At 45.2% G+C, this 14872-nt stretch overlaps 1 protein-coding gene across 1 annotated transcript; it reads right to left on the bottom strand.

Moving 5' to 3' along the window:
* Positions 1 to 1636: 1636 nt before the first annotated feature.
* PRPF19 (pre-mRNA processing factor 19) lies at positions 1637 to 12566 on the bottom strand. Its single transcript, XM_056851117.1, has 16 exons — positions 12471 to 12566; positions 8594 to 8743; positions 8014 to 8090; positions 7527 to 7668; positions 7324 to 7397; positions 7151 to 7213; positions 6902 to 6943; positions 6573 to 6647; positions 5760 to 5835; positions 5334 to 5443; positions 4965 to 5120; positions 4740 to 4809; positions 4470 to 4555; positions 2328 to 2498; positions 1960 to 2065; positions 1637 to 1827 (listed from the first exon to the last, which is right to left on the bottom strand). Exons 1-16 carry the CDS (start codon positions 12487 to 12489, stop codon positions 1730 to 1732), a joined length of 1515 nt encoding a protein of 504 aa, XP_056707095.1. The 5' UTR covers positions 12490 to 12566; the 3' UTR covers positions 1637 to 1729.
* Positions 12567 to 14872: the final 2306 nt, after the last annotated feature.

Here is a 14872-nt window from a genome sequence, read left to right as displayed (position 1 = left end):
TATGAGGGTTGACAAGAGGGAAAGAGGAAATAGTGTGTGGGGGGGGAGGGATACAGGGCCAAGCCTGACTAGGGCTTGTTCCAAGTTGGACAATTCCTGGAGAGTTTGGGGTGGAATGTAATGAGCCAGCTATAATGCCATAGAGTCCACTCTCCAAAACAGCCATTTTCTCCAGGGGGACAGATCTCTGTCATCTGGAGATCAGATGTAATTCTGGGAGATCTACAGGTCCTTGAGGGTCACAACACTAGGCCAGGAAGCAACCTCTGGGTGACTTGATACCACCCGCTCTGCATGACTCAACTAGGCCTGGCTTTTGCTACTGTTCAACAGCAGACACCCTATGAAAGTCAGTGTCGTGTAGCTAGGGTTGCCAACCTCCAGGGGGGGCAGGGGTTTTCAGGAAAGGGAAAGAGGAAATAGTGAGGGAGAGATGAGATGCCTCCCTCAAGTCCTTATGCTGGTAAAGACTGGTAGAAAACAGACAATATCTTAAAATTGAGAAACGAGTAGATAAGCTGACCAGCATTTCTAGGAGAAACTTCCAGTAATACAGAACCGCATGAAATATGAAAATGTAATTTACTTCATTTATACAATGCCTTTCTCCTCAATGAGGACCCAAAGGAGCTTATATCATTTCCCTCATCTCTATTTTATCTTCAAAACATGCATATGGAAGGAATACTGTTTTACATAGCACAGAAGTTAAACTGTGGTCTAGTTTACCATTTCTATGATATTTGGCCCAACTCCTTTGTTATAAGGTTTCAAAGGTTAGGCCTCGACTTCAATCAAACTTCGTTAACTTCTTACCATCACTACATGTTCACATTAGTAAGGGAAGCACATATGACCTTTCAGAGGTTCCCACCCCTTTCCAGTAAGATATTACCAAGAATCACAGCCTACTGGAAGGAGAGGATGGCAGCACTGGACAGATCCAAACCATTTAGTTTATAGAGTAGCCAGAGATAACAGTCCCATTCTAACTCATTTGTAAAGAAAGGAATAGGGGCAGTTCTTATCCCAGCTATCTTGTGCCATGACAAGCATCCTACTTTCCAACTTTTCTAGCAACCAGTGTGCTAGATCACGCATGTCATATTTCCACTTTTCAGCTCGTTTGGATATACCATAGTCACTGAGGAATATGTTCATTTCCATTTCAAGGGAGATCTAGTAATAACCTACTTTCAGCATTTACTAATAATCACAATATTTTAAACTATATATATAGCAAATGGCAGCTTTCTATTGTTATGGGGTAAATCAATCTGATGCTTCCTTCTGGAAGTGAGGGCCACACATTTTGACGATCACATCTCCCATCTAGTGATCCTACTCAAAGCCACACAAGTTGTTATAGTTTTTTAATGAAACTAGAGAGCTGCTTACAAAAAACACACCCTGCACATCTCCCCGTCATCCTCTTTATCCTCATCCCTGCCACCACCCCTCTCTGGATGGGTTTGGCTCAATATTGGTACAATCACAGAACAGACAAAGCTGGGAAAAGAACAAATGTGGAAGAGGAAAACAAATCCACTTAGAAGAGGGTTCATCTTTTCATTCTATGGGTAGCCTGAGCCAAGATAAAAGCTATGGAGGTACCCTAAGTTCCATTCAGCCCCCCTCCCACCCACCCCTTGTGCCCTATGGTTCCCCAAATATCTTAACACTACAGTGAATAACAGGCTCCACTCCTTTCACATACAGGAAGCAGAGGCTACAGGCTGTAGAATTTCAGGCTTCTGTCCATGCCTGTTGAAGCAATAAACTTAGCATGGTGCCCAAAGGCCACTCCTGTCGTCAGGCCGCTATGCTCTGTAAAAAACCAAAAAATCAGATAGAAAATTACTCCACGGCATGTGTCTCCAAATAGAACAACCCCTACCTATCTCTTGGTACCATCTGCCAGCACTTTTCAAATTGCAATATAAAGCCCCAGCCTCTCACCTGTGAAGTGGAGAACCTCCGTCCACTGCTTACAGATGTACACCTGGACATCAGTGCCACCCAGGGCCAGATAGGTGCCACTCTGGTCAAATATGAGAGATTTCACCTGAAAAGAAGGAACAAGCATTTGAGATGCGCACATCTTCAATAAGCCACACTCTCAGCAGAGTGCAGCACCTTATGCCCCAGCCAAGTGGGCACAAAAAGCATAGTGCTACTAACAGAAGGGTGTATAACAATCACAGCATGCTTTGAAAACAGACAGAAGAACCCCAAGCACAAGAAGGGATTCCAGCTACTGTTAAGCCTGCAGATTAGAGGAACAAAAAAATACAGATGCCTTAGGGAACACAGAAGGTCACACAAACCTCAAAATTATTGTCCAGCTGCAGTGTCTTGAAGTTCTTCAGCTTGCGCAGATCCCACAGTTTGACAGAAGAGTCATCCGCAGCCGTGGCCAGGTAATAACCATTCTCAGAGAAGGCAATGCTGGTAATAGGGCCCGAATGCCCTGGGAAGTTTGCCACATTAGTCCGCTCCTGAGAGAGGCAGTCAGCCATAGTGATTAGGGACAGTGTTAAGCCATACTATAGTAGAAAGCAGCAGCCTGGCCCTATCCTGTCTTGCAAAAAGTTGTAAGTTCTTTGCCCCATGCCTGCCTGTACTGCAAACAATTTTTCTTTAACAGAGTTCACATTCCCCATGACGTTTCCTACATGGCATGGGGAGTTCAGTTCATCTTAGCACCAGCATCCAGCTGGACGAAGTACCTAAAGCCTGTTTTTAATTATATGTCCCCACGTAGGTTAAAAGTTGATTAAGAAGGCCAAAGAGGGAGGGACAAATCTTAAGTATTAGAGCAAGGGGCTTCCTAGAGAGTTTTAGTTAACCCAGCATGGTCAACTGAAATTAAAAAATAGCTAGAAGCACCTTTTGATACAGGCAACCGTGCAATTTTTGCCCCTGGGGCAGGCACATGAGACTATTTTAACTGTATTGCCAATGGTATTTAAGACAGTGTTTGGTTTAGGGAAATATTTTGTCTTTCTTACTGTATCCTCCTATAAAGAAATATTTCACAGCCTTGCTTTTACAACAGATACTCATTATACCATTCTGGAAAGGAGATGTGTTCATCATTTAAAATTTTGTACTGTGGGACTGAGAAGGGAGAATGTGCTACTCATTATATATTAAGCTGCTTTTTATATCATCATTCTAGAACCAATAGTTGCAAGCATCTTCATGCCTTAATAGGGTTGCTAAAGCACAAGTATGGATCCTCCTTACAGAAAGTGGTATGTTTGTACTAGTTCCAAAAATTTGCTGTGACAGCTCAAGACTATCTGTGCCAGACATACAGGCTGATAGGATGTTTGGGGCACTTGAGTACCCGGTGGTACATTGAAGAATGTTTAATTCCTTTTTCTATTTTGTTTCTGAAATAGGCTAGGGAGATACTGGATCCTATGGATAAATTCTACAAACAAGACAGCCTTTCTCTAGTGAACAAAGTATGTTCTAATGGAGGAAGGCTCTGCCCTTAGCTAAAGGGATTCACAGGATCCAACCCAGTGTGTGTATGCATTTATACACTTACATATGCTATTTGGTTCTGTTTTTTATGGATTACAGTGGCCTTTGGCTACAAGCAATGAAGTTTAATTCTACTGCATTAATAAATTCTCGGAGCCCTGTGGCGCAGAGTGGTAAGCTGCAGTACTGCAGTCCAAACTCTGATCACGACCTGAGTTCAATCTCGACGGAAGTTGGTTTCAGGTAGCCGGCTCAAGGTTGACTCAGCCTTCCATCCTTCCGAGGTCGGTAAAATGAGTACCCAGCTGGCTGGGGGTAAAGGGAAGATGACTGGGGAAGGCACTGGCAAACCACCCCGTAAACATAGTCTGCCTAGAAAACGTCGGGTCAGGAATGACCCGGTGCTTGCACAGGGGACCTATAATAAATTCTCCCTTGGTACCTGCTTGGGGAGTTCATTTTTCACCTCTTCATTTTTGCGCACACACACCCGTGGTTGAAGCCAAACAGTGTTCCAATTTTCATAGTACCTGAGATGCCCAGACATAACATGATTGTACCCAGCTATGCCAACATGCTGTTGTAATCAGCAATAAAAAGTGAGCGTTGATTGTACTTCACTGAAACGAACTCCCGGCCAGCTTCCAAACTGCATGCATATTACTGCTTCAGGAGCCCTTGAGACACTATAAAACTTAACTTAAACAGATGTCTTACTTTGAAGGAACAATCTAGTAAAGCACCCAGAGGACACTGCTTAACAGTTGGGCACCACTGCTCCAGGGCAGCATTTTTTCTGGGCCTGTAAACGAACTTACATGCAATCTCTCACTCAGGGGTATTCAGAAGGAGCATAACAACAGTAATAAACCTTAGCATTTATAGAGCATCTATTTGAATATTTTCAACACATGGTCTCATACATACCTACTTTTTATGTTAGGCAAGTTTAAATATGCAAGCATATATCTTACCTTCAAGTCCCAAATCTTAATCTGAGAGTCCATAGTCCCTGTCCCAAAAATAAGCCCATCAGGATGGAACTGAGCACAGGTGAGAGCTGCCAAGAGAAAAGAAGACTGTATCACCACAGAAGTCACCAGGAGTCCAGCATTCAAGAAGACGGTAAAGCCTCCATCCACCGTTCTTGCTCCCATGAGTCACAACAAACCTGGAGGCTCTACTCTCCCCCAACCATGTCGCACAGAAGCTCCAAGGTTAGAGGCAAAATGCAGGGTCCTTACCACAGCCAGAAGTTTCATCTGTGACCTTTGTGAGGACACGGCCAGTCTGGATGTCAGAGAAGGCCCAATACTGAGAGAGAGAAAGAGAGAGACACAAAGACAGAGAGAAAGAAAAGGCTGAGTTGGTATAGGGTAAAGAACTGTCCATTCATTTTGCAGGTGTCTGATTATGACAGGTTTTACAGCTAAACCAATCTAGACATACACCTCTGGTCCTCATCTCACCTGGTCATCAGAGGAGCTCAGCAGATAGTCACCTGTGGCATGGAGACTCAGCCCCGTCACAGCACTCTCATGGGCACGCACAACCTGCACACATGAAGCACTGGGGACTGACCAGATACGGATAGTGGCATCTGGAGAAGCCGAGAACACTAGTTCCTGGAGGAAAAAAAGAAAGCACTCTGTTCATTAGACGGAAGCAACTGGGCTTAATTAGAAACAGAAAGAAAAGCTGTGCCCCCAAAAGACTGCTTAAAAGACAGCCCATCTCGTTGATGGATCGAGAGAGAATGATAGAAGAATTGCTTCAGGCTGGCGTGAAAGTCAGTGACATAATTCAAAAGTAAAAACAGCGCAGTTTACAGTCCTTACCTGGGATGGGTGGAACACGACACTAGTGACCTTCTTGGTGTGACCTTTGAGAGTTGCCAAGATCTGCTCTGAGCTCTTGTCAAACACAACAACATTTTTATCCGCTCCACCTGGAACATAAAAGGGGAAGCTGAGAAAACAGACTGGCTCAGCACTCAGTCAAGAGGCCAAGGGGTGGGGGAGAAAGAAGCAGCCATACATTCCTTCAGCACTTGCTGTCTCAGAACGTACGCTGGCTGAGTACTGCCCATAGCCATATAAATAAAGTATAACCTCATGGAACCAGGACCCTTCAAAGTCAGCAGCAATATCCCAAACTATTATCTTTTTTCAATTAAAGCAAGGAACAGAGATGCCTCCATGGCTCCCACGATCCTCACTGAGACATTCAGGAGAGAAGCTGACACATAAAAAGCCTTAACGTACCTGTAAGGATCTTGTTAGTGTCGGCGGGGCACAGGTCGAGAGCAAGGATGCCTGGGATGCTGGCACTGTGCAGTCCCTATCCAAAAGCAACAGTGTCAAGATTAACATTCCAGGCCAAGAGAGAGGAAAGCCCCAACTGCTTCATCTCATCAACTGCCAAGCAACATAAGAAGAAACCCTTACAAAGCACACAGATAACCGTTCCCAGGCTTTTGGCCAGAGTTTTTGCAATGTGCTGTTCCCCTCAATAGGACTTGCTCTCATTTTGATTTGATAACCATCACTGGCAGGCTTTCTTACTGCAGGCTCAGCTCCATGCTTGCACCATCAGTAACAAAAGCAGCAAGGGGGCTCTGGTGTCCTTAGCAAGGGAAACAAACTGATTTCCTTGGATAAGAGTCCAAGAGAAGCAAGCTTGGTCTTGCTCCCAGAACAGGAGTATCAATCAGGTAGACGAGAGCAATTCCCAGCTATGAGACACCATGCTGATCTGTCCTTGGTAATAAGCGCTGTGCAACACCACTGGCATACAGGGGCTTGGGGGATGAGCATCATACTCAAATAGAAACATGGAATTCCTAAGCCATAGGCTCCGAGCCCAATTCACTCCAAGCTAGATTGCTCCCAGGCTTAGGTAAAGCTTCCAGCAATAATTAGCTGATGGCAGAATCATTTAAGTGGGCTAACTGGACTGCAGGGAGGAAGCTCAATTACTTGTCTGCAATAGACGCTCAGTAAAACTTAGAAAGCCTGTGGCTCAGAGCCCGTTTCCTCAAGGCAACTTCCCCTATGAAGCAAGAGCACCATACTCACCACATGTGAAGCCACCTGCCGGTACTTGCTTAGTTCTTCGGGCTTCACCAGTTCCTCCGGCACAGTCTTTCCTCTCTGGCAAAACAAACACAAAAGTCATAGAATCATAGAGTTGGAAGGAGCCATACAGGCTATCTAGTCCAACCCCCTGCTCAATACAGGATCAGCCTAGAGCATCCCTGTCAGGTGATTGTCCATAGATTGCCCAGTTTTTATGCTGGAAAAGGGATGTCCTGTTAGCCTAGCCTAGGGAGCAACAACTCCTTTCTCTACACACCACAGAACCACTTGTTGCCTCTCCTTCCTGTAAAACATTAAGAAGCACTTACCTTTTTACGCTCAGTGGTCAGCACTGTGGCTTTGTCTTGAAGCTGCAAGATAAAAACATTATTAGGACGAAACGTGGCATATTACAGCATCAAATGGCAGGGGACAATCTCAGGCACTACTGCTGCTATCTAGAAAGGAAAACACAACTGTCTGGAACACAGTCAGCTCTGCAGCTTGAACAGACAGCACTAACAACAATAGCTACAGCAAAGATGGATGGAGAATCCTGAGCCAAGCTTGTCTCTTACCTTCTGGATAATCTCAGGGGTCATTCCTGCCAGTTCTCCTAAGTCCATTGGCTCACCGGCACCCTGGAAAAAAAAGAAGAGAAAGAGTTTGCAAGTCCAGAGAAAGGAGACAGAGCATGAACTCGGAGTACTCGGAGACAGGACTCGGAGACAGACAGACAGGTGGACCTTACCACAGCATTGGGCTGCGAAGAAGGTGCGGCCTGGGGGACAATGAGACCAGCCTGTGGTTTCAGAGTTGCCAAAGCTGTGCAGAAGCAAAAATAAAAAAAGTAGTTTAGCAGGTTAAAATAAGATTAACATGAAGGACAAACACGGGAACTGTCCCTCTAGACCGGGCACCCATAAGGGCTGGATTACCATCTCTGTGTCTCACCTTCTCTTGCAGCAGTGACCTCTTTGGTGAGACGGGCAATGACACGGCAGGCAGCATCATGCTGGTACAGAGCATGAGAGAGTTCCTGGCGTGTGGTCTGCAGCTGCTGCCGAAGTGTGAAACTATGCAGCATGACAGCATCCTGAAGAAGGTAGATAGGGTTATTGGGGGGGGGGGAGGTTATGGTACAGTGACAGCTAGGCACTCCTCAGAGCGGTTGATCTCACTCTAACCCTGCACGCTACTAATTTTTGCCAAGGATGAAACCACTTCTGGCTCAGAAACCTCCTCCCTCGTTGCCCAAACATTCCAACACAGCAATGTCTTGCTTTCTTCCACTCTAAACAGGACAGAGACCTCAGCATAACTGCCCAAGTCACACATGAAGGCCTCTTTTTCTGCTGGAAAGCAGAAAGAACACTCTCAGTTCTATCAGTAAATAGATGAAGAATTTCTACTCAATAATACAATAGAAAGAGATACTCACCCATTCATCTTGAAGTGCCTTCAGAATCGCTGGGATGCTAGTAGCAGAGGGTGGCTTTGGGCGAATTGGGTGGGCAACTGTGAATGACATATTCAAGTAAGCATTAACTTTAGAAATAACCACCACTGTCCCCTCTGCTGTCTTACCAACCAGCCACCTTTAAAACCAAGGATGGATAAACCAGCTGTTCATAAATGGCATATGCCTTGTGAGACGTTCAGGTGCAGCGTCCACTGCCATTCCAGAATGACATACTTGATCTTAGGCTCTTTCCTCATCCCAGCCATACACTGAGATGACAAGCAGGAATGTGGAAGGACCTGGAGGCAAGGAGGCACATATGGACTAAGGAAGAGAGGGGATGAAATGGAAGCATTTATCATCTCACAATGGCAAGTTCAGGACCTTCAGCACTGCTGAGCTGTACTTTCTAGGGGACTGTTTCTACCGTTCATGTATAACACCCTTGTATTAACCAGCCATCAGTATTCAAGAATTCAGAGAAAGAGAAGGGAGGCATTCTATCCGAAGTATCATAAAAAAAGGGAAACTTGAAAAACTCGGCTTTAGGCCTCCTCACCTTTAATGTCTATGAGCTGCTCTTCAGACAAGGGCTGGTTGTTCACCGGGTCAGTTCCATTCTCTGCAATATACTTTTCAATCAGTCGTCGCTCATAGACGTGGTTCGAGACTGGAGACACACAGGGATGCTCAGGCACCTCATTAGAAACTACAAGGAGGAGAAAACTGAAATAAACGGCACAGAAAAGTTAAATGCCCACACAGCTTCCCCCCTCCCCCCCCCCAATATTCTTCAATGGAAAATTAGACTTGGGGCAAATTGGGGGGAACTCTCATGAAATATGGTCTCTTTTAGTATTAAAAGTGAAATCCTTTTCGAGGCAAGATTTTAAACTATATATCATTTATGTATTTAAAAGACTTATATCCCACTCTCCATAATCTGCCCTAGGTGGATTTTATTGTCCTTTACTCTTTCAAAATGCTTTCCAATAACCATCCAGGACTACCTATAGTATTAGGTAATTACAATTCTTGTATTCTACAATGATATATAATTTGTAATACCCCTTGCCTATGTCAAATGTCTCTATCTTCTGAGGTATATAAAAGAAAGTGGCACACGCCAGTTCAATAACCAAGCTAACATATGAGAGAATAGAGAAGCTTGCTGCATCTATGCAAACCTTCAGTTCTTGAAGTTTTAGGATTAGACTCAAAAGAGCTGTTCCACCAGCAAAACAGCAACTAAGCTAGTGGACAGGCTTTTCACCATTTCTCCCAACTCACTAAAAACCCTCCACTCCCTATGCTGTTCATGAGGGCCCCCTGCCCCCAAAAAGCAGAATTTCAAAGGACTCAGTGAGCACCAGCAGGAGGTGGTGGGAAATCCTGTTCTGAAAATGAAAGTTTAGAATGGGAAACACTGATCTTTCAGATATTGAGTGTGATTAGAAAAAGATGTTTGAGACGACAATATTTGCCAAGGATATAGAATTTATTGTTTATATAACAGTATGTATTTCATGTGACTAATTTACTATGCCCCTTTGTTTGCCAGGACAATATGCTACTGAAGAGTTCAAGGTTATACAGAATAATTCAATATCCCAATTTATTTATAGGGTTTACTATTGTGATCTCAGTTAATTAAGAAACAGACACTAGGTTTCTTCCAAATTAACATTCACTAGAATTGTCCTAGTTCCCCAAGAGAATTAAGTAAGAGGCTGTGCATGTGATGAGATAATGTTTAAAGCCTAAAGTCTTGAAGAGCATATCGTGCATACAAATCACACCCACGGATAATTCTTAATGCCTTAAGATGCAGAATTGCAGAAACACCCACATAGCCATCAATTTACAGTGTACACAACTGAAAAATAAATACTGCACTACCAAGAGGATTTATGAAGTACTGTGGGCATGTTTCTTGAAATGTTGTATTGCAAGATGTAGACAAGCATTAAAAGGTTTTTGCTGTTACAAGTTACCCTAACATGTCTTTTCCGTAGCTATGATGCAATCGTTAACTAGAGTTAAAATGATAATTTGATTTAAATGGCTGATCAGATTGATACATAGTGACAGAGAAAAAAGCCTATATGTCTTAGTTCAGTCAATATTTAATGTTTCAAAGTAAGTGACAGTGTCATCTTAGACAGCTACCTCTTAAGTCCACTGAAATTGATTGCACCATGAGCAACTCAAATAACAGAACAGAATCTGGTTTCACACCATAATATAGCTCTGCTTTCCCATTTAACAACAGAAACAGCTGCAGAGCTACTCTGAATATTTCACCAAATACTGTACAATTGTAGGGATGGTAGCAACAGCTTTGTGTCACCTTTTACTTAGTCTACTTCTATCCCATTCTTCCACAAGACACTAAGGGTTTTGCACAAATTTAGAAGAAAACAAAACCTTAAGAGACTAATAGTCTGATGGTGGGCCAACCAAGACAAATTTATAGTTCAACAGTCTTTAAAGTGCCACAAGATTGGATTTTGTTTTTTACTAAATGTTGCAAAACAGTATGCACTGTTTTAAAATGCCACTGTGAATAACTACAAGTGAATAACTACAATATGTTTTTTTTAAATCAACTATAATAATTATAAATACTTAATTGATATAGCAATTTAGCAATGGGATCAAATGCCCCAAACCTTGAAGTCCATGGTAAAGAGCTTAAAACAAAAATTTACTAAGACCTCTTTGTGCACAGATCTCAGAAGCTAAGCAGGGTCAGCCCTGGTTAGTGTTTGGATGGGAGACCACCAAAGAATACCAGGGTTGCCGTGCAGAGGAAGGCACTGGCAAACCACCTCTGTTAGTCTGCCATGAAAACCCCAAAAAGGCTGCGACTTGAAGGCACTTTACACACACACATCCTATCAAGCAGAGGCTGAACTAAATGGCTTGGGAACTCCCACCTCAGATCAGGTTCACAGGCTGCTTTTTGTTGCCACAAAAGGACAAATCAGTCTAGAATGGCAATCCAGCAAGCTGCTTAAGCTCCAGCCCAGTAACAGACCACCCAGAAAAGAAGGCTGTTAAATATTTTTATTACTATTATATTTGTATCCTTTCTCCCATCATGAAAGTACTCAAACAAGTATATTTAGTCAAAAATGGCAAGAGTCCAGTAGCACCTTAGAGACTAACAAAAATATTTTCTGGTAGGGTATGAGCTTTCGCGAGCCACAGCTCACTTCTTCAGATATCTGTATCTGAAGAAGTGAGCGGTGGCTCACGAAAGCTCCTACCCTGCCAGAAAATATTTTTGTTAGTCTTTAAGGTGCTACTGGACTCTTGCCCTTTTTGACTACTGCAAACAGACTAACACGGCTACCCACTGTGAAGTATATTTAGGTTTCCCAAGGGAGGTCTCATCCAGCGACTGATCAGATGTACATACGTTTTACCAAGGTGGATAGATACATCATGTGTTCTTAGACCAGGGGAGGGGAACCTTTTTTCCACCAAGGGCCATTTGTAACATTATTCGCGGGCCATTCGCCGCTTCCGCCCCCAGCCCTCTTGTAGTACAGAGGGAATACGTTTCTCCATGGCCCAGGTGGGAAAAGGTTAACACAGTTTCTTGGGCGGTCCTAGCAGCTCCATAGCTAAGGACTCTTCTGCAAGGGGGGGAAAAGGTTCCTTTTCTCGCCAAAACAAACTCACATCCGCCTTGAATAGAGGCTACTCCTGTCTGCAGGAGGAGGCGGATCGCCAGTCTTAAATCCTTCTGAGCTAGAGATCTGCCAGGACCCACAAAGGGCCAGACCAAATGATTTTGCAGGCCTTAAACGGCCCCTGGGCCCAATGTTCCCCACCCCTGCACTATGAGAAGACAAGAGTCACTGGAAAAGACAATCATGGTAGGAAAAGTTGAAGAAAGCAGGAAAAGAGGAAGACCCAACAAGACTCAACAGAGATGAACTGACTCTATAAAGGAAGCCACAGCCCTCAATTTGCAAGACCTTATACGGCCCCCGGGCCTGACGTTCCCCACCCCTGTCTGAGACCATAACCCAAGTTCCCAGCAAGATCCAGTTCTTCACCCCCAACCCGACTAGGTGTGCGACTGCACGCATACATGAGCACAACTGCACACGAGCACACACCCACGCATGTTACACACGTGCACGTCTATCTGTGCGTGAATGCACATAACCAGAAAGCCGGAGCCCGAGGGCGATTTCTCCCTCCACGCCGGCATCCCGAAGGGACTGAAACACCACAAGCGTCCGCGTTCCCCTCCCAACTACTGCCGCGGCCCGGGAAGACCAGAGGAGAGGAGGGGAGAGGAGGGGAGAGGAGGGCCTCCCCCACTCCTTCCCCCGCCAGCTGCCCGAAGCCACCCACTCTCCTCTTCTCCGCCTGCCCGCGGCTACAAGCGGTTGAAGGCGGGCCGGTCGGTCACTCACTGGAGCAGATGAGAGACATGGCGAGCGCCTCCTCGGTACAAGCCCCGCGGCTGCTTCCGGGCCACGCCGCGGAGGGGGAAGGTTCTACTTCCGGGAGCCCCAAGCGCGACGCCTTCGAACTCTCAGCGCGCGCGGGAGGCTTCGGCGGCAGGCGGAAACGGATGCCTCCCAGCATGCACCGCGAAGCGCCGCCTCGCGCAAGGCCGAACCTCCCCCCCCCAGTCACCGATTTCCGGTTCCGGAGGAGCTCGTTGTGAGCCTCGTGAACTACAATTCCCGACACCGTTGCTGATGAGGTGATATTGAAGGCGGCTGTGGCCGACTGAATAGAAAGCCCTGCTTCGGGCTAATTGCGCGTGTGTGTGAAGTGCCGTCAAGTCGCTTCCGACTCACGGCGACCCTATGAATGAAAGTCCTCCCAAATGTCCTGTCTTTGACAGCCTCGCTCAGGCCTTGCCAACGGAGGGCCCTGGCTTCCTTTATAGCACTGGTTCCCAAGCAGGGGTCCGTGGACCCCCAGGGGTCCGCGAGAACTAAATTAAGGTCCGCGAAACAAAGTTATAAACCCATAATAAATGAATATTTTCCATTGAAAATCCTCTATTATAAAAATATATGTTCAAATATTATTCTAAGCTTAATGTTTAACTAACAGTTTTGATTAAATCCTCTATTATAAAAATATATGTTCAAATATTATTCTAAGCTTAATGTTTGATTAAAGTTTATTTTCAAATTCTCAGGAATTTTTATTTTGAACCTTGGGGTCCCTGCCCCGAACAAAAAAGTCCTAGTGGTCCCTGGTCAAAAAAAGGTTGGGAACCACTGCTTTATAGAGTCCAGCCCTCTCTTGTTGGGGCTTCCTCTTTTCCTGCTGCCCTCCACTTTTCCTAGCATGACTGAGTTTTCCAGTGACTCTTGTCTTCTCATAACGTGACCAAAATACGGCAGCCCCAGTTGAGTCATTTTAGCTTCTAGGGTCAGTTCAGGCTTGATTTGACCTATAACCCACCGGTTTGTTTTTTTGGCCGTCCACGGGATCCGTAACCCTCTCCTCCAACACCCCATTTCAAAGGAATCTATTTCCTTCCTATCAGCTTTCTTCATTGTCCAGCTTTCACACCCATACATAGTAATAGGGAATACGATGGCATGAATTAAACTAGTCTTGGTGGCCAGTGACACATCCTTACACTTCAAAATATTTTCTAACTCCTTCATGGCTGCCCTTCCCAGTCTCAATCTCCTTCTGATTTCTTGGCTTCAGTCTCCCTTTTGTTCACTGCTAATAATAGTGAAATGGAGGATGACTGCTTGGGCCTCATGGGCCAAATGTTGTGGATTATTTGATCTAGAACCCACTGATTTTTTTTTTTGGGCAGTCCATGGTATCCATAAATCCTCCAACACCACATTTCAAAGGAATCTGCTTTCTTCCTATCAGCTTTCTTCACTGTCCAGCTTTCACACTCATACATAGTAATAGGCAAAAGGGGCCAGAGTCCAGTGGCACCTTAAAGACTAACAAAAATATTTTCTGGTAGGATAGGAGCTTTCGCGAGCCACAGCTCACTTCTTCAGTAATAGGGAATACGATGGCATGAATTAATCTAGCCTTGGTGGCCAGTGACACATCCTGACACTTCAAAAGCTTTTCCAGCTCCTTCCTGGCTGCCCTTCCCAGTCTCCATCTCCTCCTGGTTTCTTGGCTGCAGCCTCCCTTTTGGCTGATGGTGGGGCCAAGGAACAGAAAGCCTTCCACAAGTTCAATTTCCTCTTGGCAACGGCATCTCCGCGTGCCTTAATTAGAACTCTCATTGTCGACCTGCAACCATAAGAGCCACAGAGGTGCCCTGAACCGAGGCGGTAGGAAACGGGCGCAGAACTACAACTCCCAGCATGCTCCGGGTTGAGCTTCAAAAACTGCTTTTCCCAGCATGTAACTGGACTTGGATCAGGATTTAAATCTTGCCACAGAGAGAGAAAGGTTTTCACTTCTGGCCTGGGTAGTTTCTTTCTTTTCTTCAGGCGGGGAAGAAAGGTCGGACTTGGCCCCGCTTCTTGGGTTGTTATTGTTTTCCATTGAGGTTTGTGGGCCTGTTTCTTTTCCTGTGCAGAGTGAAGCATTTTAGGGCCACTGAGTCCCTTGGGGAATTGGGGGGGGCGGGAGGTAATGGGGTGAGATGGGGCAGGAATATTTGCTGTGGCCTGCCTGGGAGTGGTTGGGTTGAACCTGCTGCCAAATGCTCCTCTAGAAAGGTTGCAAGGAGAAGTTGGGGTTTCTATCCTGCAATAGATTATCGTTGCAAAGGTTTGGGGAAGGCAGTTGCCCGAGGCTGTGTGTAAAAAGAGGGTTGGGAGTGATGCACTGGGGCGTAGCCCTTTGGATTAATAATTTAAAT

Source organism: Euleptes europaea, chromosome 6, assembly GCF_029931775.1.
Source record: "Euleptes europaea isolate rEulEur1 chromosome 6, rEulEur1.hap1, whole genome shotgun sequence".
Lineage (NCBI taxonomy): Eukaryota > Metazoa > Chordata > Lepidosauria > Squamata > Sphaerodactylidae > Euleptes > Euleptes europaea.
Note: the sequence above shows the minus strand (reverse complement) of the source record. Positions and strands in the feature narration are given on the sequence as shown.